The following is a 27,270-nucleotide window of genomic DNA, read 5'->3' as shown; positions in this document are numbered from 1 at the left end:
TGAACTTCAACAAGAAAATATTTATTGAAATTAAATGAATTGCGAAATGGGTTTGAAAGCACATGGTAACTGGATGAAAAGCATGCTACATCATGTCATTATGCCTTTGCATGTTTTAGGAGTTGTGTCAGATATAATAGTAGGTAAATATATATATTTTTCCTCTGCTCAGATGTTATCTTCTGTGATTTCCTCTTTGAATCCATATTTGACAGCAGCTTGAATGCTCTTTGTCTCTTCAGGGGCAGCAGAGGGGAGAATTGCAAGCAGCTCTTGATCAGTTTTCTCCAGTCTTGAATTGCTCTTCCTTTCAAACTCATCTTTGTTCTTTTGAACTAGTTGTAAAATGGCTTTTTGAGCTGCATCGCAGTTGATCTGTAACTGCTGATGTTCCTGTTCAAACTCTGGCTTTTCCTTGTCCATGGCCATAAGTTTTCCCAGTGAGCTGATCCGATCCATGAGATGCTTATCAGACACCTCAATGTAGGTTGTTGAGATCATGTGGACCAGACTAGCGATGTTAGTGGCTTGAAAGGCTTGGCTGTAGAGTAGGTCTTTGGAGAACAGCTTTGCATTATAGGAAAGTGACTGGGTCTTCTCAGATGTAGAGCTAAAATTTTTGAGTATGCTGGTCAAACTGACTTTCACAATGTTGGAGACCATCTGAAAGAAGTGGACCATCTTCTTCCACTGTTCCTTCACTTTGCCCATGGCATCCATACCCTTCAACAGCATCTTGATGGTGGTGTTAAAGTCTGTCTCTTTCACTTCACAGTTCCTCATGGCAATCAGGATTTGAGCCAGTTCCGTTTGTTTTATATCCAAGTTCTCTACACTCTTCTCATAGCTCACTCTGGTCTTGACTAGCTGAACTCTGGTCTGCTCTATGCAGAACTGAGCATTCTCTGTAATTCTCTGTGAAGTAAACTGATTCTGAGATTTACTTTCTTCCTTAAACATCATTGGCGGTTTTGGCTCCAAGGCAGGAGAATTTGTAACATCTTTGCTTTTGCTGTCAAATATGCGGGCTGATTCAATCAGTTGTCTGATGTCTTCAATCAGCTCCGTTGTTTTGGCTTCCTCACATTTTCCATCTGGTGCAAATTTTGTCAGTTGGGTGCAGATGTTGATGCCCTGTTTACATATCTTTTTGGCATGCTTCTTTGGTTTGCACTGTGGGAATGTTTCTAAACTCTCATTGATTCTTTTCCATTGATCTGATGAGAAATCTGATTTGGTAGATTTATTCTTCTGATCATACAGGTCCTTCCATTGTATGATGTCCTCCTGCACGAACTGCTGAATCAGCTCTGTGCATTTCCGGATTTCTGCAGACTCATCGATTACATCTGCAGTCTCGTCCTGACCTTTTGTGTGTCTTAGTTTGAGCTATTTCATTTGAAGCATTACACGTTTTGATCAAAGGGTTAGTAATTACAGATGTCAGTCCATTAACTAGACCTGCGACACTCTCAGTTAGAGCTCCAGCAAAATCTAAACACATCATATTCCATCCACTGGAAAGTGAATCCATTGATTTTTTGTATCTCTCATGTGCTTCATTCAGTTGCTCTTTTATGGCTTTCACTGCTTTCTCAGAGCATTTAACAGCTTCATCTGATGATGATTTTCACAGTTTGTTCTCTTCCAGTTCTTTATTTCTTCCTGTTCCTCTCTATAAGGACTATTAGCATTTATACATGCTTCCAGCAGCTCTTGGATAATGTTGATAACATTAGTGAACCCCTTTTCTGTTTCACTGGCCAAAGCAAGGCAGTCATCTGCAACAGCACGAATGTTCTCCACCTGGTCAGGCAGGTGGGCTTGAACAATCTCATCATCACTTTGGAACAGAATCTTCACAGCATTCTTCATGTAATCTGGGACAGCGAGGGTGTGGAGTCGAATCTGGTCCATGTTCTTATGGGCTTCATTGAATGCCCACCAGCCGGAGTTACACACTTGCATGAGGCAGGCACGAAAGGACTCTGGGTACTTGATGTACTTGTATCCTCCCTTGGGTGAGTTTTTGTTGATGGAGAAATCAGTTTGTGAAGAGATGAAGACAAGCTCTCCCATGATGGCTATGGAGAGTGGTGCAGGAGTCAGGTACTGCTCCCAGTTGGCATAGGGCTGCATGATGAGCTTGGTTTGGTTTCTCATCTGCTCAGCTGTGGTGAGGCTTTGACTGATCTTTGCAATTTGGGAATCCATTGCTTCTTGCTTCTTCTAAAACAAAGGCAAATGAGAACTTTTTAGAATGATACAATCATTTTACATGTAAACAGTCATCACTTCGGTAGTACACTGCTTCAGTTGCACTGTTAACAGTTGACAGTCATCAGTAGGCTACTATAGTGCTTTATTTCCACTGATAAATTAACAAAAGCTGCAGAAAACAATATTTAGAGTATGTATTAATTTAGAATGAATTTGCAATGCTTTTAAAACAGGGCCATTAAAACTGTAACACAAGGAGGCTAAGCAGGATGCTTAACATAATGTTAAACACTGACAACACACAACAGAACAATAGGGGTTATTATACACACGGAAATGAGGAACATAATTACAAACAGGTATGACACATAAGGGGCGTGGCCACACAAATGAACATATACACACACACACACACACACACACACACACAAACACAAACACAAGGGGAGACGTTTGGGAGGAGGGGCCGTATCATGAGAATAATACTGGAATGTTATGTGTGATATCTTGTACAAAAGGGAGCGAAGCGCGAAGACAGTTTGGCAAAAAGGCGTTTATTAACTCAAACACATGAACGAAAGAAACATTAAGTTCAAAATAACAAATTATCATAATGAAGTCTCTTAGCACAGACTGGTGTCTCCGGTATGGAAGTACATACAAGCACTGAAGGCATGTTATTGTGGGCCTACAGAGTAAGGAGGTTAAGGGACAGATGGGCACAGTTTGGTAAAGTAACAAGGTGACTGAGACTGGTGGAGGGGTTGTGAGTGTGACCGATGAGGGTGCAAGGATGTGGACATGTTCCGCTAGCTGGACGCCGGCCCAATCATGACATTCTGACCTATATTATACAGTATTGTAGAGTCGCTTTCATTGACAAACCTTTGTTGACACTTATATTGTTAAAATCTACCAAAAGGGAAGTTGATTCTACATGTGGAAATCATTTAGCGATGCTAAAGTGTTAGATTTTTTTTCTAGCTAGCTAGCTTTTCTAGCTAGCTAATTAGCTAGTTTTCTAGCTAGCTAATGTGGAGAAACATGGAGAAATAACTTAATCTGGACAATTAGCTAGCTAAATAAATTACCTAACTAATGTTAGCATAGAAGGTAATGTTACAATGTTTATAGGTAATGTTTATAGCTAACTAGCCATATTCGTGTTTGTCAACGGTTAAACCAGCTAGTGCTAGCAAGCTCTTAGCTTAGCTGAGGCTACATCTCTTGATTGGCAGTGGACATGTTTTGGTATTATGGGGAAATTCTGGGATTTTTGACTGTCGTATTGTCTGTAGACCCCATTAATCATATTGGGATTTTAAAATCAATTTATGACAAAATGGTACAGTAGAATATGTCCAAACTTGCACTGGTGATGGTCAAGGGCTACCATTCTTGGGGAGTAGTGGAACTGTTTTGGCATTATGGGAACATTTTGAGAAACAGCTAACCAACATCAGTCTATATGATATGAATATATTAATTTGCCCAAAGGTAGTTTAACTAATATAGATTTATGAATATATAGTACCGTAGAAGCTGGTCATAATTGCACTGATGAGAGCCAAGGGCTCCTACTTTTGTGGTATCGCTAATAGCCTGGGGTAGTGTTAGCTCAGTGGTTAAGGTACTTGACTTGTAATTGGCTGGTTCAATCGCCACCGCTGCCAAGTTGCCATTGTTGGGGCACCTGAGAAAGTCCCTTAACCTTCAATTGCTCAGATTGTAGTCGGTCATAATTGTAAGTTGCTTTTGATAAAAGCGTCAGATAAATGTAAATTGTTTTGGCATTATGGGAATGTTTCCAAACTTACTCTACTGATTCCAACTCTCATTTGCTAGACGAAATGATTTGGCATTATGGTAAATGTCTGAGAAAAATATCCGAATGCAGTCTATACAAAATGAGTGCAATACTTCGCCTAAGGGTAGTTCCACTTTAACACGGTGTCACCCCCGCAGACCTGAGCGTTCCCCGTTTCCTGGGCAACCTAGTCACGTCCGGGTTTTCGGCAGTTTCCATGGTTCCGTGTCTCCTCCCCTTTGTCTCCGGCTGATCCGAGTTTGTCCCTAATTGTAGTCTTATTTAATTAAACTTTGTTTCTACGTCTCTCGCTGCTCGGTCATTGTGTTTCTGGTTAGTTCTCGGTCGTCCTGGCTCATGTGCGGGTTTGGTAAGATCCCGTTTGTCTTCGCTCGTATGTATTTAGTATATTCCCGTTTGATCTCGCTCCTCATTCTTATGTGCTTTCTCTTCGCGCTCCCCGTCTAGTGGTCCTTGTTTAGTTCTCTACTGTTCGCTAGTCTGTAATACTGTCTCTGTGTGTTTTAGTCTACGTTGTGTGTTCCGTGAGTATTCGTCAACCTTAGTCTCGCCCTAACCCTATTAGTCTGTTATTGTTTTGTTAGCCTGTTCTATTCTGTATGGTTTCCCTGGTTAGTCTGTCTGTTAACCTTAGCATTAATTTCTTCTATCCGGTTTGTCTGTTTCATATTGTGCCGTCCTTAGTGCGTTATAACATGCAAGCCACCGGCACTTCGCAAGTGTGTTCGCTCGTCACCTGCACCGCGTTACACACGGTTTCTTGAAGCAATGGAATGGTGAAATCTGTCCAGACTTACTCTGCTGATAACCCAGGGTAACCACATTCTCTGAATTAAATGAATGTCGACATTACAAATACAAGGACTTCAATATAGATTTGTTAAACTGGTACAGTAGAATCTTTTCAAACTTGATCCGGTGATAGCCAAGGGCCACCACTCAAATGGCAGTGGAATGTTTCAGCCGAGTGTAGGTCAGAGTTCCTCCTGCAACATTTCACTAGTGATGACCCCTGTTAGCTGGCAGTCTAGCTCTATAATAAGCTTCTGAGAAACATTAGAAAAAACATTTCGCACAACACTTATTAATGCTTGTTTAAATATTACCAGTTGTATTTCATGTAAAAGGCGAAGTTAAACTAGTTCAATCAAGTAAGCTCTATTTTATACGTAAAAGTGCATATCCACACCATAGCTCTTCCAAAAACTACTTTGTTTGCTTAGGGAACGTGCGTATGCGCGTTCGAATTTAAAGCTCCGTTGACGTCCGTGAATCTCTAAATCTTAGAGCAGAAATCTCTGGTTTAGTTACTGGATTTTTTTGTTGTTGTTGCCTGTGATTGAGAGATGAACGTTAGCGAGCTAACCAGGTTTACTGAATTTGAGTTTAAACTTGAATGAGTGGAAAATTTAAATTGAGGATTACGTTGCCATTTTGCGTATTGGTTTCATTTTGGTACTGGTATGCTTCCGTATACGTTGTGTATCTCCAAATCAAACAGAGCAGCGGCAAATATAACGTCTTCTGGTAACAGGCAGTGATTAAAAAATGTATTTTTTTAAAAAGGTTAACTTTAAAATATATTTATTTTAATGTGTCTTAAATTAATTTAACACTAGTTCGGAAGTCAATATACATCTTTATAATAATTTGACCTATAGCAATTAAGGCGCAAGCTTCACTACACGCATGAATCATGCCATACTGCATAGCCCCTATGTGGCGGCAATTCATATAATACAACCACCCTAAAGTAATCGTCAGACACTTCATGTCTGCAGTAGCACGCTTTGGGGGGGGGGGGTGCTTCTATACTGTTGTTCAATCGACGGTTTGCACGATGGTTCGTCTTTTTGGGATATTAAAATGGCTATATCTTTACACGAGCTGAGGGAAAATGCATGCAGCAAGCAATGATGGATTCACCTACCTTGACAATTGAAGTGAGGTGTACGAGTCGGAGGTTGTCTTGGCTCGGAGTGGAACTACATTAGGATGTATCGGAGCTTTAAATATACGGAGCAGTAGCGTCCATCCCCCAAAGTCTCGGTGGATAAAGTGTAGGGGTGGGACACTTCAATGTCATTTCCCCTTACGATATGCATTTGTTTTACAAGAATGGGGAGCAGTCAGTTTCTTTCTCCAAACTGTGTGGGCATTGCTAGAACATCAGAACAATTATTCCTAGTATAATGTGATAGTTTGGTTTCTGAGGAGAATGCTCTGTTACAGTAGAAAGGGAGCAAAACAACGCCTTTTCAGCATTACACTCACTTGAGGTCAAGGCACAGTATAAAGCAGAGCAGAGCAAAAGAGGATCCTACCTCTCCATTACAGACTGTGTGTGTGTGTAACTGAGATGCCCTCAGGCTGAGACAAATAAGATTTGCTTTTGCTTTACCCATTGGTGTGTCTCATCTTTATAGGATTGGAGATTTCCACCACAGTGTACTTACAATATTTAACAATCTTATTCTTTAGGAGTGAGTACTGTGGTGGAAATTCAGCAAACAAGGAGTCAGATGTGGATAAGAAGATTTTATTGAGTTTAGTTTCAAAAAATGAGCGTGCCTATTTGCTTCGCTCCCCTTTGGGTGATTTCCCTCCCCTTATATAATAGCCGTAGCGTTCGAGAGAACGAGGGAGGGTTTGCTTCTGCTGAGACCAGATAACTCCTTGCAAGGAGTGTATTTCTTCAAGGACGTTCTCTAGGGAACGTCCTGTTCTTCTAATCTTATGCTAAGCTTTCTCACGCTTTACAATGATGGAGAAAGAAACACAACAATATTTCCTTCACACTTCCCCCCCTTTGATTCTTTGTCAATCATCAACATCATCTAGACTTTAATTTTCAATGAATAGTGCCTGGAGGTCATTAAATTCCTCAGAATCCTCATCCACCCCCTTTGGCAGTTCTTGCAACAGTTGATACTGTACACGAGTAAGATTAGTCACCCAGGTGACACAACAATTCATAATACATGGCAGGAAACACATAACCATCAATACGACGATGAGCACAGGAAAAAGCACCGTCACTGTCCAGTGTCCCCACGTAGTTTGAAAATAGACACTGGCGGGGTTAGGAGTACTGGTGTGCAACATCCTGACCACTGGAACTCATAGTTCTTTCCACTTTTCTTCCAATTACCCGCCCAGCCGGGTATTTTCATCGAGCTTATGATTTCTCTAGATAAATTATAGAGCTGTCCTGTTAGCCTATCTAGTTCACATGTAGTCTTATTGGTCATCTGGGTCGCCATGTCGTTTGTGATGGGTATGGGCGTCCATGGCACCTGAAAGGGGTGACACACTAGGCAAGACTGGTTTGGCTTGGCAGTGGTTGCCGTCACCAATGCCATTGCACAAGCGATATTGCCTTTGCATCTTTCCTCTGGCAGGAGTTGTCGTCCCGCGATCGGGGCGAGAGTAGTGAGTAGGATAGTGACAAACAGAGAATTCATCATGAGTCCTCAGGTCGTTCTGGCGCCTTCTTGCAATGAGTGTGGTGTATCCACGTTGCTCGTCCGTCGGTTTTGACGGCGGTGTTGGTCGTCAGCAGCACTTGGAATGGTCCTCTCCACCTGGGCTGGTTCCACCGCTTCCTTCTGAAGTCCTTTATCAGCACCCAATCACCTGGTTGGTGGGTGTGGAGTGGAGTATCCGTCACCTCGGGAAGAACTGCCTTCACCTGCTTAGACACATGGGAGAGAGATTTGTGCAGAGACACACAGTACTGCAAAAGTGATTCATTGATCAGGTTAGTATCCCAGTCCGGCGGACCCACCCCCGTGTTGGGAGGCCGTCCAAACACTATCTCAAAAGCTGATAACCCTGTTCGTGCCCGTGGTCTGGTTCGACATTGCCACAGGACGAGGGGAAGGCATTTTACCCAATTCATGCCTGTTTCCTGCGTTACTTTAGCTAGACCTCCTTTAATGGTGCCGTTTGTCCGTTCTACTGCCCCTGCACTAGCAGGGTGGTAACTGCAGTGTTTTCTCATATCTACCCCTAGGTATTTAGTCAAAGCTTTTAGTCCTTCGTGTACGAAGGGTGTCCCATTGTCACTGGACACTCGTTGTGGTAACCCCCACCGGGGAATAATTTCTCTCAATAGCGCTTTTGCTACTGCCTCTCTATCTTGTTTTCCCGTTGGGAAGGCCTCCACCCACTTACTAAACATGCGCGCACACACACAAGCATGTATCTCTTTCCTTCAGCTGGTGTCAGTTCTACGAAATCTATTTGCCAATGTTGAAAAGGCTCACTAGGCGGCGGGTGTCCGGCGGGTGCGTGTTTGGTATGATTGTCTCCGTGTGGTGTGTTTTGTGCACATACCAAGCATCGGGAACAAAATTTACTGGTGTGTGTGTTTATTCCTGGTGCATACCAATATTTTGTTATACTTTCCACTATCCCCCCTTTGCTCATGTGACTCCTCCCATGAGCAATCTCAATTAGTCCTTTCATGTAAGCCGTGGGGAGACAGGGTTTGTTTATCTCTGGGTGTACCCATATCCCGCCTATGTTTGCACCCCCCTTTTTTCCATTTCACATAATCTTGTGGAGTAGCTTGTTTTTGGATATCTTTGGTTGTTATCCTGGTTCCATTATCTATTTGTGCCACTTGTGTATGGACTGGTTGTGTGGCTGTGAGTTGAGCTACTTTGTCTGCATAAGCGTTTCCTCTCGACACAGGGTCCCCTGCTTTTGTGTGTGCTGCACATTTTATGATGGCCACTTTCTTTGGTAGTTGGATTGCTTCCAACAGTTCTGCTACTAGGCAATGGTTCTTTATCTTTGCTCCTGAGCTCATTACGATGTCTCCAAATAGCCCCAAAGTCATGTGCCACTCCCCACGCGTACCGGGAATCGGTCCAGACGTTCACGGTCTTATCTTGTGCTAGTTTACACGCCTGTATGAGTGCAGCAAGTTCAGCTGCCTGCGCTGAGTAATTAGATGGGAGTGATTCTGCTTTCACCACTTCTGTGTGTGACACAACAGCATATGCTGCTCGATTAGTGCCTTGAGAGTCACGTTTAGCTGAACCGTCCACAAACAATTCCAGGTCCGCATTAAATATTGGTTCCTCCTTTAAATCTATTCTGGGAGATGTTGCAATTTCTAACACCTGTTGGCAGTCATGGGGCTCTCCCTCCTCCCCTGTAGGCAATAGAGTGGAGGGGTTTAGAGTTGTGCATCGTTTCACAGTAACATTTGGCATGTCTAGTAAGGCAGTGTGGTATCTAAGCCATCGCTGAGTGGACAAATGTGCCACCTTTTGATCTTGCAGTATTCTTGACACTGCATGAGGCACATATAGGGTAAGCTTGGCGTAGCCTACTATGTCTCTGGAAGCCACTAGTGCCTTCTCGGCGGCTGCCACAGCTCTTACACATAAAGGTAGGCCTGCTGCGACTGTATCTAATTTTCCTGAGAAGTAGGCCACCGGCCTTTGTTTGTTTGTCCCCATGTTTCTGTGTCAATACACTTGTCATATATTGCCCTTTAACGTCTACTGTCTGTTCAAATGATTTGTTTGGGTCTGGAATGCCCAACGCTGGCATGACTTGTAACATCTGTTTCAGTGTTGTGAAGGCCGCCTCAGCTTCCGGCGTCCATTCCGGCTGTGAGGAATTTGACCCTTTGGTCGGTATTATATCTCTGAGTGGTCCCTCATGTTCTGCATAGGATGGTATGAATGTCCTACAATAGGAACACATTCCTAAAAAGGACAACAGTTGTTTTTTCGTCATGGGCTTTGGTATAGTCAAAATGGCATTCACTCGGTCTTTAGTCAGCATGCGCGTTTGTTCAGTGATGTCATGTCCTAAAAAATGCACTTGCTGCTTACAAAACTGTAATTTGGATTTGGATGCCTTGTGGCCTTCCCCTGCTAAATGATGTAGCAGTGCCACCGTGGCTTGTTTACACGCTTCTCGTGTTCTTCCACAAATCAAAAGATCATCAACGTATTGCAGCAAGGCTGTTCCTTCAGGGAGTTCTAAAGCCTCTAGGCTTCGATGTAAGGCGGCATTGTAAATAGTTGGTGATTCACAATACCCCTGACACAATCTCGTGAATGTATATGGCTTTCCTTCAAAAGTAAAAGCAAACCAAAATTGGCTATCCTTGTGCACAGGTACGCTAAAGAAAGCGTTGGCCAAATCAACTACACTGAACCACTTGCTATCTGGTGGGATCTGAGAGAGAATGGTGTGCGGGTTTGGAACTTCTGGGGCTCTAGGGTGTACTGCCGCGTTGACAGCCTGCAAATCCTGCACAAATCTCCATTCATCTCTCCCTGGCTTCTTAACTGGGAAAATTGGAGTACGTACTGGTGAGTCTGGGCATGGTACGATAACTCCTGCTTGTTTTAATGATTGGAACACAGGCCTGATGCCCTCCACTGCCTCTAGTTTTAGAGGGTATTGGTGCTGGCGTGGTCTGTAATCAGATTTTGGGGTGATGTGGACAGGCTCACATCCTTTTATTAAGCCCACATCATTTTTTCCCTGTGCCCATAACCCTGCAGGAACTGTTTTCAATTCCTCCTCCTCTTCCTCTGAGAGGGTAACAGAGGCTGCCATAATTACTATATTAGGACTTACAAGCTCAACCCCCCTTTTACAATTTAGCCTATACGGGGTTGGCATTTTCCACACATCTATGCTTGGGCTGTACATGACTTTACACTGGGGTCCTTTTATCCAATCAGTTGTGCTCAACATGCGTTTTGTCCAAAACCCTACTCTCTGCCAGTCTGGGTCAACATGTGCGCTAGCCAGCGACACATGAGGTGCTGCATGTGAGATTGAATATAAAGATTTCTGTTTATCTGAGAGCTGCACCACTCCCGCAGCCCACTCGCAGTCCCACGCTATAGCTGTGATAATCAGACTGTCACTGCCCCCTAAGTCAAATTTTTGTTCAAAATCAACATCAGATCCCTCATGGACCTTCATTGTACAGTGAATAGAATCACTTTGTTTAACTGTCAGCTCACCAGGTAGCGTGTTAGTAACTTCAGTCATAAAATGTGTTAGTACTTCCCCAGCAGTGCACTGCAATTCATACACGTACAAAGGGACTCCTGCCTCTAGCTGGACTCCCTGTGTAGGTGTTTCCCACATAACAAATAACCCCTCTGGGTTGCTGCTAATTGTGCACCCAAGTTTACACATTAAATCTCTAGCTAACAAATTAATTGGACAGGTTTCTGACACCAAAAAGCTGTGTTTGAATTGGCTGCTTCCTAAACTACATTGGAGAGGCTCGGACATCCTTTCATCAATGGGATGACCCCCTACTCCGATTACTGTTATCCCATATCCTGTTCTCATTTTACATTCTATTAAACCTTCTTTTAACACTGAGTGGGTGGCACCACTGTCAACCAAAAACCTAACATTTTTTCCCTCTACTTTCACAGTTACTTCGGGGAGGCCTCTTGGCCCTTTACTAATCTGCTGCAATAGTTGGTAATTTAAATTTGTTACTTCCCTTTTGCCGTCTTCACTCAGTGGTCCGCTGCTGTCCTGCCTCTCCACCGCCCGTCACTCGTGGATTGTGGGATTCTGATCTGTGCCCCCGTCATATGAGTTATCCTCCTCCGGACAGTTTCTGGCAAAATGTCCAAGCTTTCCACAGTTGTAGCATTCCTGTTCTTTCATCCAATCAATTTTCCCTCCTTTTCCTCTTCCTCTGCCTCTTCCGCATCATCAACAACCGTCTCAGTTCAGCCTGTGTTGGTCTGCAGGACTGCACGAATGCCATCAGTTCTTGTCCGAAGCGTCGTCCGCCGATGTCACCTGGCTTGCTCAGGCCGTCGGCCGCTTTCATGATGTCGTCTGTAGTCCAGTGACGGTGGACCATAATCACTCCCTCAGGTCCTGACACTTCCACCATCGAGAACTGTGGGGCATAGCCTCTGTCAGGCCCTGCGGATGGCTTTATAGTGGCGTGACTTCGAGTGTGATGAGCCACTGGTGAGGTTGTCTCCAGTTGCCGTCTTGGTTCGTCATATGGAGACGGCTTTGATGTTAGCGATGAAGTCCCTGGTTCGGGATAAGGAGGTGGGTTTCCTGATGCTTGTGGTTGTTGAATCAGCTGGGGGGCTCTCGGCGGGGCGGCATCGAGGTCAGGATCAGCTAAGGAAACACACTGAGACACTTCATTATTACATTTCTTTTGCCCTTCCTGTTTCTTCTGCCTTTTCTCAGCTTCTTCTAACCACATTTTTGCCTTTTCTAGCATATCCTCACTGTTTTTGTCAAAAATATTTCCGTGCTTTCTTATCAGCTTCTCTAGGTTTGACCTCGACTCTCTTAATTTTAACAGGTATGCAACACTCAGCGTCCCTGAGGTATTAAACCCATAATGTTTAATCCAAAACGGGACATGTTTGTTTACATGTTCCCCATAATCTTTACTCATTTGAAAGAATAGGCTACTGGAGAACTTGTCCTTACCGAACTCATACTCCTTACTATTGCCCGCACCCATTCTTTTTTTTTTTTTTTTTTTACTTTTGGATTCAGGCAACAAACGAACAAAGGAAACTTACCTACTCTCTACAATTTTCCTATTTTTTATCTTATCCACACCGTCTACCCCCGATATGGATTAGTTCCGCTCCAGCAAATCGTGCTAGTATACTGAGTCCACTCCTTTCCCTGCGGGGTGTTCTGTCGGCCCGGGCCTATTTCTTACACTAGTACGTCTACTCAGTGTGCCTATTCTCTTAGGCTGGCGGAGTCCCAGACTCCGGAGTCCTCTAGACCCTATTTTTAAGCCCTAGTATCTCATATACTATGCTACTTTACAGACCCACCCCAGGGTAGACTCAGGCGGATCACTACGTCACTTTCTTCTAGGATTGAATTACTGAACTTCACCACTTACTTTATGTTCGTTAGATCAGGCGGAGCACACCACCGGAGTCAAGCGGGACGTCACTCCCTGGTTAGGTACTTTCCCGTATTCTTGTGGGTTTCCCTCTTTCTCCAGCTCAGTTCTCTCTCTGAGGAGCGTCCTCGAAGTTTAGTCACCGCTGCCCCGCATGGTGCCTCTCGCTGATCCTGCCGACTACGCCAAATTCTGTGGTGGAAATTCAGCAAACAAGGAGTCAGATGTGGATAAGAAGATTTTATTGAGTTATTAGTTTCAAAAAATGAGCGTGCCTATTTGCTTCGCTCCCCTTTGGGTGATTTCCCTCCCCTTATATAATAGCCGTAGCGTTCGAGAGAACGAGGGAGGGTTTGCTTCTGCTGAGACCAGATATCTCCTTGGAAGGAGTGCATTTCTTCAAGGATGTTCTCTAGGGAACGTCCTGTTCTTCTAATCTTATGCTAAGCTTTCTCACGCTTTACAATGATGGAGAAAGAAACACAACAATATTTCCTTCACAGTACCATGTTGAAATGTGTAGTTTCTGTGCAGTTCTTTATTTATTAATAATGTTTATTCAAGCTGAGGGAATTTTGGCTTTTCTTTCATTCATTAGCTTGCTTTTACTTGGCAGATGCAGGCTCCTCACAAACCAAAAAAAGATGTGTCATTTGCCAGGCACTCAGTATGTGTATGTATATATATATATATATATATTTATATATATATATATATATATATATATATATATATATATATATATATATATATATATTTATATATTTATATATATATATATATATATTTATTTATATATATATATATATATATATATATATATATTTATATATTTATATATATATTTATATATTTATATATTTATATATTTATATATATATATATATATATATATATATATATATATATATATATATATATATATATATATATACACACACTGAATGGTACCAGAAAATGCCATCTGAAAATCTCAGGACAGTCTCACAGAGTTCAAAATATGCTTAATGCAAACAGAGGTCACACTATATGCCTGCAGAAGCAATTGTGTTCTGAAAATTGTCTTTTTTATTTTGTATACATATTTCCTGTACTTTGTTTGAGACTTCTGTTGAGACTGAGAAATAATCATAAATGCTAAAACACATCTCGTGGTGGCCTGTACATTGTGTCGACTTGGTGCTAATGGAGCCCTGGTGTTCACGCCTTGCACTTGGTGCTGACGGAGCCCTGGTGTTCACTCCTTGCACTTGGTGCTGACGGAGCCCTGGTGTTCACTCCTTGCACTCTAACACGTAAAACGCTTCACAAATGGTGAAGTGTGATGGCACTGAGAGGCCTTCAGGAGTGTGTCCATGGTTACGAAACCCGCACTGCTGTGAGGGGGTGGCGTAAGGCCCAGTGTGACCCTGCTGAGGGGTAGAAGTGTGACTGGCCTGCAGGGCAGATGTGTGAGTGACACATGGAAAGTGTGAAACAACTGAATGTGAGGAGAGTGTGGTGGAGAACTTTTTATAAGTGAGCACTTTTCAGCTAGGTATACCTCTGACGTGGGATTTTATCTGGTTTGTTTGGTTGTGTTTTTCTCCTTGGGGTTTGCTGCTAGGGTTTTCACTTTAAGGGCTGTTTTTTGTCATGGACACAACTGCACTTGTTCGTTTGCTTGTGCACAGGCCGTAGGCACATCTTCTGAAACCCCGGGCCAGGCAGAACACCACCACATACTCTGACCTTCATCATTCAAATGTGGAACAGTCTTACGTGCCAGTCAAGTAAGGTGAAAGGTCAAGGTGGTCTCAGTTGTTTCCTCATCCAGGTGGGTTCTGTGTGCTGGAAACTCTGTGTGAGTTGACTTTAAAGGCTGTTGCTTCAGTGAGGCCCTTCAGTACTGAGTGAAATAACACCAGCAATTTGTTGCTATCTCTCACATTCCTCGCAATGTAACCATGGCAGTGTGCAGCTTTGAGCATGCTTTAAACATGTCTGTTTGTGTCTTGGGTCATAGTTATGGGCACCGTGGAGATCAGAAACATTGTTTTCTTGTATAAATTAGATCTACTTTATATAGAAACTCATGCAAACTATATGCAAACTCATACACTTTGCATTCTGTCTGATTCCTCAAACAGCTTTTTACACACACTGAAGCCCCTTCACACAACTCTTTTTGTGGCCTGGAGACTTTTGTGTCAATATGAAACCCACATTCTCGTTTCCATGACGGTGACCTTTACAAGAATGCATTCACACACACACACACACACAAGCAAAAAGAAGAGTGCCCTATGCTCACAGCAGTAGAAAGATGAATTTGTGTTTTGTGAGTAAGACTTGTGGGAGACTGTGAAATGTTCCTCACCTTTTAAGCAGTAAGTAGCTCTGCCCTTTAGTTACACATACCCTGCTGTACAGTCAGATATACCTCACAAACAATGCAGTTACTGCAGCAGTCCCTCTCTGGGGGTGCATGCATGTGTGTTTTTTATAAGCCTGGTTGAGAGTGAACATGTGTATGTCCTGCATCTCTGAAACGGGATGTGGTCCTCGTCTATTTTTTTTTTTTTTTTCACCCTAGACCAGATCTGTGTTCTGCTGCGAGCTTAGCATTGGTCCAGGCAGCCAATTGTACCATTCCAACGATTCAAGACTGCCGGAGAAGGCACTGAACCTCCATAACCCTGTAGCGAGCGGTTTAGGGGCGGGGTTTCACCTGCAAGGCTGCTCCCTGTTGACGCTTTGCTTCTACCTCTAAAAATATGAACAACTAAAGTAACGTTAACCACCATCTAGTGCATGGTGGTTTCATGACAATGAAACCCCACGATCAATTCAGGAGGAAAGAGGCTGTGTACTCTCTCTCTCTAGTATCAGAGAGACAACAGACTCAACACAGAGATAAAAGAATGGACAGAAGTGAAGGGAGAGGCTGGCAGCACAAGAGGAGAGGAAGAGACAGAGTGAGTTAAACAGCGAGAGAGATGAGGGGGTCGTAGTCATATAAGGGTCATTTGGAAGGAGATATATACCCAGCTGAATGTTGTCTGTGTGCATCACCCTTACACACACACACGTGGGTGAGTTCAGTAGATAGACCTGCTGTAAGCCTGGTAGGACATCTGAGGGGGAAAGAATGAAGTCGTGCATTAATTGTGATGCTTTTCAGCACTAGTGATGTCAGTCAGTACAAGAGCCAGAAGGAATGATCGTACTTTCGAGAAGAATGTTTTCACCATGACTGCATGAGCTTAGGTGTGTGTGTGCGCACAGTAATCTCCTATGCTCAGGAATTTTCTCCACCGTTGTCAGGTTTACAGTTTCGTGCCGTTGAACTCCCGCTATACTGGTTTCACTACCGCTATACTGTTTAGCTCTGCTTTAAAATACCTGTGTAATTACTGCTGAAAACTCTTTTACACACACGGGTGTAAATACATACATGGGTGAACCGTATAACAAGGTTCAGGTGTGTGCTATCAAGGGGGTGTAGCAAAAGACAAGGGGCAGTCTTGACAAACAGTCAACAATGACGACTCCACATGCATGTGGCAGGCCGTACCACATGATAAGGGGGAAGGGGAGCATTCCGTTACATACACATGTGCAGTGCAGCCAAACGTGCACTTTGGAAAAGCTTTCAAAATCATTGAAGCCGTGAGCTGCTTCAGCTTGCATTGGGAGCTAGTAGACGTGGTGTTGGCAAATTCAGTTGGCTGTTTAATCAGAAAATGACACATTAAGTTTTCTTTTTGATAAAGGTTTATTAACTGTAAAATGCATGAAATTTTAAAAAACGTGCAGAAGGTATATAAATTATAGTAACACACCAAGATAAGAGGTTCCTGCCACTAGCTAACAACTCATAAAACAAGTTTATAAAGTAAGCAAGAATATTAGTTATAAGTGTGAAAGAAGGATGAAGCTATTCTGTATAAGGTGGCTTTTGTGTGTGTGTCTTAGAAAGAGCTGCTGTTTGTTCAAAATGGGCATCAAGTCACAAAGGATACAAAGTGATGGAGGGTAGATTGCTAGTTATTTAGAGTGATGGATATTTTATTTTGAAATCGTTATATATTTTTAAACTGTGTTAAAGAAAGTTCATAAAACATTTCAATAATTGCAGAATGAAAATGGCATTATTGATAAAAGCATATTATTCTTCATCAAGAAAACTGAACAGCACCCTAAAACCAAGAAATATGAACATTTGAACAAATAGCCAAGGAAAGGAAGAAATAAAGAAATAAAAGAAGGATTATAAGAATTTAATGCACCAGAAATGGGTATTCAGAACTGCTGTTTGAGGTACATAATGCTGACAGTCTTTGGTGAGTCTCTCTCATGGTATTGATGAGTTGTGGAACGCCTTCAGTACACAGGAGCTCATTCTCGGTGATTTGTCCTGCTGCCTCCATCACTTCCTCCATCACCTTCATCACTGGTTCCTGGAGGATAAATCTGCGAGTGTGACACTCAGCCACTCTGGTCTTCCCACTCAGAACACTCAGGAGGTGGACGGCTCTTCTCACTTTCCTCTGGAACTCAGCCACACCTTCTCTCTGTTCCTTCACCAGTTGCATCTCTTCATGGATCTGCTTCACGTTATCATGCGTCTGACTGATGTTGAGCTTCAGCTGTTGAATCTTGGAATCATAGTCAGAAACTTTACTTTTGTACTTTTCTACTTCAGACTCAGACTTGTTCAACTCTTCTTTAGCCACTCTGATACCATCTGAAGCTTGAGACATTTCTACTGCACCAACAGATGCCATGACAGCCCCTGCACAGACGGAGGGTGAATTAAATATTTGACCTTATGGTCACATGTAAAGTGTAAGCTTCTAAAAAAAATCTTAACTACATGCTATGTAGTTTACTTAATAATAACTGTAATTTCTCACCAGCAATCCATCCAACAACTGGAATTATTAACAGTCCTGCGCCCACTCCTGTTACTATCTCAGCATCACGTCTCCTCTTTTCCTGAATACGGAGAGTTTCTTCAGCTAAATCCAGATTGTGTCTAGACTGATCCAAAGCATTTTGAGAGTCATTCAGTAACTTTACATTAGTTTTCTGCTCTATTTCCAAGTTACCTAAGGTGCTTTCTGTATTTCTCATCTCCACTTCAAGTTTTCCCTCAAGTACTGTAACTCTCTCAAGGTGTTCATCCAGACTCTTCAGTCCTGTACTGGCTGCCTGTTCTGATTCCTCCAGACTTTGCTGGGTCTGCACTATCTGCTGTCTGATGGAGCTGTAGTTGGAGCACTGTCCACTAATGGGATCTACATCTGCATCTATGAGGAATTCGTAGACTCTGGTGAGAGAGCAGATGCCATCCTTCAGAGGAATGATAACAGCCTTGACTGACTGATCCTATGGAGAAGCAGTCATACCAAAATATATTAATAGATCACATTTCCTCTTTAAATATTACTTCCGTGTAAAGTTCAATGGGTTCTTAGGTATCCTGCTTACCCAGATGAGATGTGGCTCACATTATGCTGATATAAAAAGAAACATTACGTTTATTATTAAAGCAGAGGGAGCTTTGGCTTTTTCATTCGATTGCTTTTATTCGGCAGATGCAGGCTCCTCACAAAGCAAAAAAAAGATGCGTCATAATCTGCCAGGCACTCAGTCGTGAGTGCACACACACACACACACACACACACACACACACACACACACACACACACACCGCATCCTACGCCGCAGTGCCTTTTTCTCGCTATGGAGAATAGTCACCCTAAACTCGCACGTGCGTCTCGCTCCCTCACTGCCCTCGTCACAGCGGAGGAGGTCGAATAAAATACGGAAAAGGTGCCCGGTTCAAAAATACCAATTTGTATTAGACAAGATTTTACACAGCACATGCTGGAGCTCACTGATACCCACGCGACGACTCGCACATAGCATGCAACAACAAATAATTTCAACATGAATTAATTTCGCAAAGTGAGCTAATTTAATCTCACCGCACTTGCTCGGGTGAACGGTCTTCTTATAAGTCGCCAGATACACATGTTTACATGAGCGAAGCACTTCTGACGTCCTTTTATCATTTTAAGTCCTTTTATTTAAGCGATTGTAGGGCGGGGTTGGGTGGGAGGGTGCGTGCGCTCGCGACAACACTTTCAGTTTTTGGTTTAAACGCAGTTAGAGATGCGCATCTAATGTGTCGCTGAACAGTCTCGACTGATGAGGCCAGACTGACGAAGCTTTTCTTTACTTGTTTTTAACGCACATCTGATTAGTTTCTCCAATACTTACACAATGTAAGGGGCAGTGGTTGCTCAGTGGTTATGGTACTTGACTTGTAATCAGGAGTTATGTGGAGTTACTCCTTACCGTCACCACAATCGGCAAGAAAAAAGAAAAAGCAAAGAAAACACACCAATATCAACATTTCTCCCTCAGAGGCGTCAGTTGTAAATTAATTGACTGAACACTGAAATTAGCAATTTGAAACAATAAATGGTCAACACAGTAAAAGCAAAACTGAACCAGAGCTTGGCTATGTCTAGCTTAGCATTTGGGTGTTCACAAGTGTTATCATTTGTTGGACCCAAACATTGGTGCACATTGGAAGGATGCCGAATTATTTGTACAGGAAACACATAGCTGGTTGGTCCAGTGCTCACAAGTCCAAGACAGTATGGTTATTGTGTACTCATTGGTGTGTTGCGTTGCAGGCTGAAACATATAACAATGTGATGTTAGCGTTACTTGAGCAGTTCCAAAGAACTCTTCCTGAACAAATTACAACATATGTCAGTGAATGTAATGTGAGCATCTGAGGCAGCATAAAAAGCATAAGGCTAGGAATGTTTGCTAACAAACATGGCCAAATGGGAGATTTTTGCCCTCGCTTTGTTAAAGGACTCACCGGTTCACTGGCTGGGATGATTAATGAATGTCTGCTGGGAAATTCAGATCCAGATTGGCTCTAATTATTGTTTGGGAAGGGGCCATTGGAATGTCAACTGCTCCCATTTTGAAAGCAAAAGGGAATAATAAAAGAACAAAATGAAATCACTACAATAAAAATGCAACAATGAGTTATTAGTTAGAACTTCTCACTTTTATCTTTTTCACAGTGTTGTGAAGAACGCAGTCGAGGCTGTTATCATTCCTCTGAAGGATGGAATCTGCTCTCTCACCAGAGTCTTTGAGTTCCTCATAGTTGGAGATGTAGATCCCATTAGTGGGCAGTGCTCCAACTACAGCTCCATCAGACAGCAGATGGTGCAGACACAGCATAGTCTGGAGGAGTCTGAACAGGCAGCCAGTACAGGGCTGAAGAGTCTGGATAAAAACCTTGAGAGACATACAGTAGGTGAGGGAAAACTTGAACTGGAGATGAGGCATACTGAACATACCTTAGAAGACATGAGAATGGAGCAGAGGTATAATGGAAAATTACTGACAAATTCTAAAGACAATTTGAAGCAGATCACATCAGCTTTAAAATCAATAAATGCAACACCTCAAAGACAAGAAAAGAAGTACTATAGAGCTAAAATTAAAAGACGCATTGGGCTGGGAGTGACACTAATACCAGTTGTTGGATGGATTGCTGTTGAGAATTACATTACTTAAATGGTTTAATATGTAGCATGGACAAACTATTATAAAAGCTAAAGACCTTATTGGTGAGGTGAGATCCCTACCTTTTGATTCTATCATAGCAATCAATGGAACAGTGGAAACGTCTCAGGTTTCAGATGCTATCAGGGAAAGTGAAGAGGAGGTGAGAAAGGCTGAGTGTAAAATAGAAAAGTATAAAAATAAAGTTTCTGACTATGAGTCCAAGATTTTCCAGTTAGAAACATCAGACAGAAACATAATGAGGTGAGGCACATCCATAAAGAAATCCAGCAGGTGAGGGACAACAGAGAAGTTGTGGCTAAGTTCCAGATGAAAGCGAGAAGAGCCGTCCACCTCCTGAGTGATCTGAGTGGGAAGACCAGAGTAGCTGTGTGTCACACTTGCAGATTCATCCTCCAGGAACCAGTGATGAAGGTGATGGAGGAAGTGATGAAGGCAGTAGAATAAACCAGCTCCTCTCTACTAAAGGCATACCACAACTCATCCATAACATGACGGAGAAGAACCAAACACTGGAAGCCCTGTGCACCACTCAAAATTGTCTCTCAAAAGTTCTAATCAGGGGCTTCAGATGATTGAAATTCTTATGCTGTTATTTTTTCTTGTTTTTATATCCTTGCCCAGGATTTCTGCTAAAGTGTTGTTTGCCCTGTTTTTCATTTCTATGTTAAAGCAATTCAGTAAAGTTAAGTTTTCATTCTGCAATTAATAAAATCTTGTCACATTTTTATTAATTTAATATAAGCACAGATCAAGTAATATGACCTAATTAATAAAATCAATAAACTGGCAAAAAATAAATAAATAACCAACAGTCTCATAGTAAAAACATCCATCACTCTAAATAACCAGCTGTATATTCTCAGTAGCTGCTTGAGGGCCATTCTGCTTAAATAGCAGCTGCCTTTCAGTGATTCACACAAAAACTACTCGAGTGCTAATAGCTCCCCACTTGAATCATGAGTCTGCTAATATTGAGCTACAATGTGTGAGTGAGCTGTTTACACTCCTACAGTAAATGCTCACACATACTTATTCCAGAAGTTCATCAGAAGCAAAGCTTCAGGCCTTGGGTATTGCTGCATTAGAGGTCTCTGTCAGACCCCATTGCTGTAGAAGTGAGGCCGGGGCTACTTATTTTTCAATGAACACACTCAATATTGTCTCTATTTCACGAAACATTGTTTGGCTATCACAATGGACAGGTGCTATCATGAGGGTCTGGGAGCAGTTCAAACTGGGACGCAGAAATGGAAAGTGAAAGTGAAACCAGAAATGGACAAGCCCCCTTTTCAGTGCCTGGAGGGTTCACAGGGCTGGGCCAATCACAACTGTTTAAATGTTTGGGATGTAAGGGTGGGAAGAGTAGGGAGTTGGGACGAGAGCTGTAAGCCTCACGTGTCATTTCATTCTAGGATTTTATCTAAAGTGGACCAAAGTGGAGGCGAAATAAACATGAGACCATGAGGGACTGGCTGCATGGGAACTACAATGGCACAGTAGAGAACCATGACAGTAATTAGAGTTTGTAATCTGAATCAGCAATTTCTGTATCAGATAAATCCTGTAGAAATCTACATTGACATCCAGTGAGAACCAGACATTCTTTAAGAACATGTTTATTCATTTTATTGTTACACAAGCAATAAGTGTTTGTAATTATGTTTATTTATAATTATGGAATTTACGGCATTATTCAAGTTAACTAATGGTTTAATGAAATTACTTTCTTCGCAAATTTCATTCATTTTGATAACTTTTTTTTTTTTACTTGCCTATTTATACAATATTTGAGTAAATTATCAAATCTAATTCCAAGATGGGGCCCCTATCATGGAAAACTGACTTTTCCTTGCTTTATTGAAATAAAGAATTTTGAAGAAAGATGTACACATTGTTAAAATTTCAAAACACACCATTCACACCCCCAATCCAGACAGCCCATATATAGAATTTAAAATGCAAAATCAGCCCATTTTGAAATCAACATTTCTCTGATGTTACAAGAACAAACTAATTTATATATATATGCACCTATTCAGCTTACTGCAGTTTAGCCCCACCCACTTACATTTCAGTTCTCAGCCATGTTTAGGCTGTGAGAGCTTTTTGCATGAGGCACAATACTCTTAATATTTCCTGTTAATATTTTTCATGGACCAATGACTGATTTATTGTCATCTAGATAAAGACATTTGTAATAAAGACTGGCCCATCTCCACAGACCTACACCTTTTAGCATTTTTGGCAACAAATTGTAGAAGGCTTAAATAATAATAAAACCGTGCACATCGAACAAGTTTTCACACACTCCCTTTGTGATAGATAATGATCTAACATTCAGTTCTGAGCCTTTTTCTTCAGCAAAACCCACCAAAAGATCCCCATGGAACCTTTCTCTTTGCACTCTCCCCTTTATCTTCAACATCAGACTAATGAATCTGGTCAGATGTTGCTACCATAGTACTTGGTGCGTTACTTAAAGCAACACATTTCAATGCCCAAACACTTGTGATTCAGCCAAAATAAGAAAGAAGTATAACAAACATTACAGCTCATTACCATCTCGCTCTGGGAGTTTTGCTGCTGTCACACTCAGTGTAAATATCAAAATGGGCAGTTTGAGCCCCACTGTTTTCATTATCCCCACTTCTGATGTGTTTAGGATATTTTAATAAGTTAAATTTTTATACCGCCTTTCACAGACTCCAGGTCGCTTTAAAATAAAGATGGAGAGAGAGAAAAAAAAAAGAACTGACAAATTCAACACATTAATGAATAACTATGAAGAGAAAGATATTATGAGAAATTTTGAGAAAAGAGATACGTTTTAAGTTATGATTTAAAAGAGGGAAGTGGAGAGCAGAGAGAGAGAGATTGAGGTAAAATGTTCCATAATTTTGGGGCCATGACATTAAAGATCTGCCTCCTACAGGGGCAAATGTAAACTTGAGGATGGAAAGGAGACCTTCATTTATGGAGGACATTTAAGGAGGACCCACGTTTATGGGTATATGAGTGTTGGAGTTCAGCTAGGTAGGGAGGTGCAACACCATGCAGAGCTTTGAATGTAGGTGCTACCTGTTCAAGTAGATCGGAGATGGAATTATTATATATAGAGAGAATATCATCAGGAGAGGAGACTTTTGAAATAGACATCAGAGGAGCAGAGCAGAGATGAGCAGAGAAAGTGAGAGGATCAATAGCTTTAATATTACAGAAAGAGATGAGAGGTTTTGTACATGGCCGAGTAACTGAGTTGCTAGCAGTGGCTTCAATAAATTTATGATCAGAGATACCAACTAGCGATCCAGTAACAGAAGTAATATCTAAACCAGAGGAGCAGATTAGATCTATTGTGTGACCATGAGAGTGGGTAGCAAAATCAACATGTTGAGTCAGAGAAAAATAGTCCACATAGATATTAAAGTCCCCTAGCACACCCATGAACACATAGAACTGGCCAGAGTGAGAAGTTCACTGATTTCTGACAGAAAGTCTGATGGTGTTTTGGGTGGTCGGTAGATTAATAAAAACAGTGCTGGTAAGGAGACAATTAGTTTCAGCACCAGATATTCAAATGCAGATACCTCATGAAAGGTACAGACAGGCACATTGAGTGTTAATATAGACAGCAGCCAGACCACCAGTCTTCCCTGGGTTCTGGGCTTAGCCAAATCGTTATAGCCACTGGGTGTTAGTAGATTAAGATATAGGAAGTCCCCAGGTTTATGCCAAGTCTTAGTAAGAAAAGATAAGTCAAATTAGTTTTGAACAATGAGATTGTGGCATATGGAAGCTTTATTTGTGAGGGAGCGACAGTTGAGCAATGCAAAGTTTAGTGGATTAGTCCTAGAGTTTTCCCAAGGGGCTGGGAAACGGAGCGAGGAAGAGGGTGAAGAACCTCAAAGTTAATTCTCCGGGTGCCTTTGTCCAGATAACAAGAATAGCAGAGTCAAATGAGTGGTACGTAGAGAACTGGTAAGCAATGTCAAGTGACTGGCATGGTATGTAGATAGAAGACTCCAGATCATAACTGGAACAGAGGCTGTGGAGTTGTGATGGTGTGTACCAGAACACCATAGCCCAGTACTGACAGGCAGGAAGGCCAGCCACAAGCACTCAAAAGCAAAAAATGGTAAAAAGATGCTGCATACAACCAGAAAAGATCATGGCAGATCTTTATTGGCAGAGAACCAGTCCGCATCGGTAGAAAAAAGCTCTCGGACCTTCTTACCATGCTACATTAGCCATCCAGCTATACCAACCAACAACTAGCCTACGAACAGCAAGGACACACATATCAACCAAATACCTGGCAGCCAGCAACTTTATACAGCGGTTAAAAACTCAACCAGTAAACAAGCAGACAAAGTGAAGGTTAGTAAGGAGCTCGCAGCAGGAAGGCAGGTACGGTCAAGACACACACAGAACAGGCGACGAAGACACTTGTGAGGAGTCATGTATTGTATACAGGAGACCAAAAGAAAGGATGTAAGCCAAAAATGTAATCCAGAATTAAGATTCGGGAAAGAAAACACAGCAACAATAACTGTAAGATCCAGTGAGAAGCAGCAGCAACAATCGCACCAAGCATACTCTCACCCAGAAGTGACTGTCATTTTTGACCACTTGGTTTGAAGTAGTTAATGGAAGTAACAGCAAACATAAAATTGATCATGTATGCATTTTATTTCCTGTGTGTATTAATGGTCTTAAAGTGACAAATTCTGAATGCTGCTATTGCTTCTAATAATGCTGCAGTGTGCTTGTCAGTGTAATTTTACATTGATGATTTAATTACGCATTAGTGCCTCCTGGGAACTGAATCCATGACCGTGGTGTTGCTAACATCTTGTGTTACCTGCAACCTCATACTGACAGACTGCTCATATTGCTGTTTTCTAGTTGTACATCTTTTTGTCATTATGTTATTTCTCGAACAATTTTGGTAAATTACAACCTTTTTTGTAATATTACAACCTCATTCTTATGATTTTAATGACTTCATTCTGGAAGTATTGCAAATGTATTATTTATTATTATTGTTCTCTCAAAAATGTGAGAGGAACTAAAGTACTGTGAGTAATGTTAACTTTTTAAACTATTGTTGCATTGTTCCCCTTTTCTTAGAAGGAACATGGAATGGAATTTCAAAACAAATCTTCAGAAGTCATTCTGCCAAAGGCTTCTAGGTGTTTGTCCATTGCCTTTTATTCTTGTGAACCGTTTACTAAACTGTGTTCATTGTTTACGTTCTACCTCGCCCCAGTGTCACTCACCTCCAGCCATGTCATATATCACGGGAAAGATATTTGGAGATATTTCTTAATTTTCAAATATTGTTCAGTATGGGTCAAAATTGGATTTAAATAAACATACTGAGTTTTATGTTGCTTTATTCTGATTCTGATTTACTTGTCACAACAATGTACAATATTCATACAACAACCTTGAAGTTTTGCCATCAGTGCCAAAAATGGAATGTTCCACACCACCTGGGAAGGCTTAAGGTAACTGGCGGAGCAGTGTTGCTTGATTAAAGTAATTGGCTGAGCAATGCTGACCGTCCCTAACAGAAGAGATGGAAACACTGCTAAGAAATTATGGCAAAGAGTTATTTTGGATTTATACATTGGATACTTTTAATAGAGGATTAATTCAGGAGTTTGACATTAAACCTTTGTGAACAATGTGGAATTGATGTTAATTATTTTTTTAAATTATATTTTACAGTTATGAATGACCTGTCTTTTGCCATAGATGGCCAATAGTATCTTTTACTGTATTTAACACAGGCGTGGTTGGAGCGACTGTCATATCGCCTGATTCCTCATCTCACTACAACACCCAGCAGGCAGTTCGTCACCCAACCCAGCACTCCACCAATCCTGAACTTCACATCAGATCATCATCACCTGAATACTGACTTCTCAGTGTAAGGGTTGGCACCAGAGGTACATTTGAATCACCGGCATCTGATCCTCAGAAGCTCTTCAGTATTTTTCTTCTCTCCTTGACTGTCCTCCTCCCCCTCCTTCCTCATCTCTTACAGCTGAGGATTTCAGCACCTTCTTTGAGGAGGTTACAGCAATCCACCAGTCCTTTTCCTCTGTTCCCACTCTTCCATCCAGTGTTCACTCTCCTACATCCAACTCTCTTTTTTCTCCTCTCTTCTCAGGTAAAATCCTTCAACTCCTGGACCTCATTCCAGATCTGAGATCTGCTTCTCTTCATCTCTGGCATCATCAACATCTCCTTATCCTCTGGACATGTACCAATTGCCAAGGTGGTGCCAATCTTAAAGAAGGACACACCTGTCAGCTTCATCATAACAAATTACAGACTGATATCACTTTTCTCTTTCCTCTTAACAGTTCTTGAACAAGCAGTGTACAATCAATTATGTCTTTTCCTCACCCAGAAGCCAGCTCCACGATCCCAATCAGTCGGGCTGCAAACCAGCACATTTGACAGAAACAGCTCTCAGAGCAGTGAAGGAGCCAAAACTCCCGGTGACTCCCCCAGGGCTCAGTGTTAGGTCCTCTTCTCTTCTCTTTGTATACTTTTTCTCTTAGTGATATTATATCTGCTCATGACTTCTCCAACCACTGCAATGCTGACGACACCCGAATAATTATTTCTTTCCTCTCCTCTGACACGCAGGTTTCAGATGTATCAAAGAATGCTTGACTGACATTTTGTC

The 27,270-nt window shown here is 41.9% G+C and overlaps 1 protein-coding gene, 1 long non-coding RNA gene and 1 pseudogene across 5 annotated transcripts; 1 reads left to right on the top strand and 2 right to left on the bottom strand.

Annotated features, from left to right (window-relative positions):
* LOC113568247 lies at positions 1-6,092 on the bottom strand (annotated as a pseudogene).
* Positions 4,289-27,270, top strand: LOC113568248. 3 transcript variants are annotated; one of them, XR_004775896.1, is made up of 7 exons: positions 8,448-9,452; positions 14,630-14,772; positions 25,698-25,759; positions 26,363-26,502; positions 26,746-26,853; positions 26,989-27,105; positions 27,231-27,270. It is a non-coding gene; the product is annotated as an uncharacterized LOC113568248 (long non-coding RNA). The 3 variants fall into 3 exon arrangements; XR_004775898.1 differs by having other exon boundaries at positions 26,989-27,079; positions 27,231-27,268; XR_004775897.1 differs by lacking the exons at positions 8,448-9,452; positions 14,630-14,772 and adding an exon at positions 4,289-4,397.
* Positions 16,695-19,027, bottom strand: si:dkey-85k15.4. Of its 2 annotated transcripts, none has more exons than XM_035525321.1 (3): positions 18,932-19,027; positions 17,855-18,329; positions 16,695-17,733 (listed from the first exon to the last, which is right to left on the bottom strand). In XM_035525321.1, the coding sequence occupies exons 1-3, from the start codon at positions 19,016-19,018 to the stop codon at positions 17,219-17,221; spliced, it is 1,077 nt and encodes a 358-aa protein (XP_035381214.1). In that variant the 5' UTR covers positions 19,019-19,027; the 3' UTR covers positions 16,695-17,218. The 2 variants fall into 2 exon arrangements, with proteins under 2 accessions (XP_035381214.1, XP_035381215.1); XM_035525322.1 differs by having other exon boundaries at positions 17,855-17,936; positions 18,932-19,013.

This window comes from Electrophorus electricus, chromosome 4, assembly GCF_013358815.1.
Source record: "Electrophorus electricus isolate fEleEle1 chromosome 4, fEleEle1.pri, whole genome shotgun sequence".
NCBI lineage: Eukaryota > Metazoa > Chordata > Actinopteri > Gymnotiformes > Gymnotidae > Electrophorus > Electrophorus electricus.
This window is presented reverse-complemented; position numbering and strand designations above follow the sequence as displayed.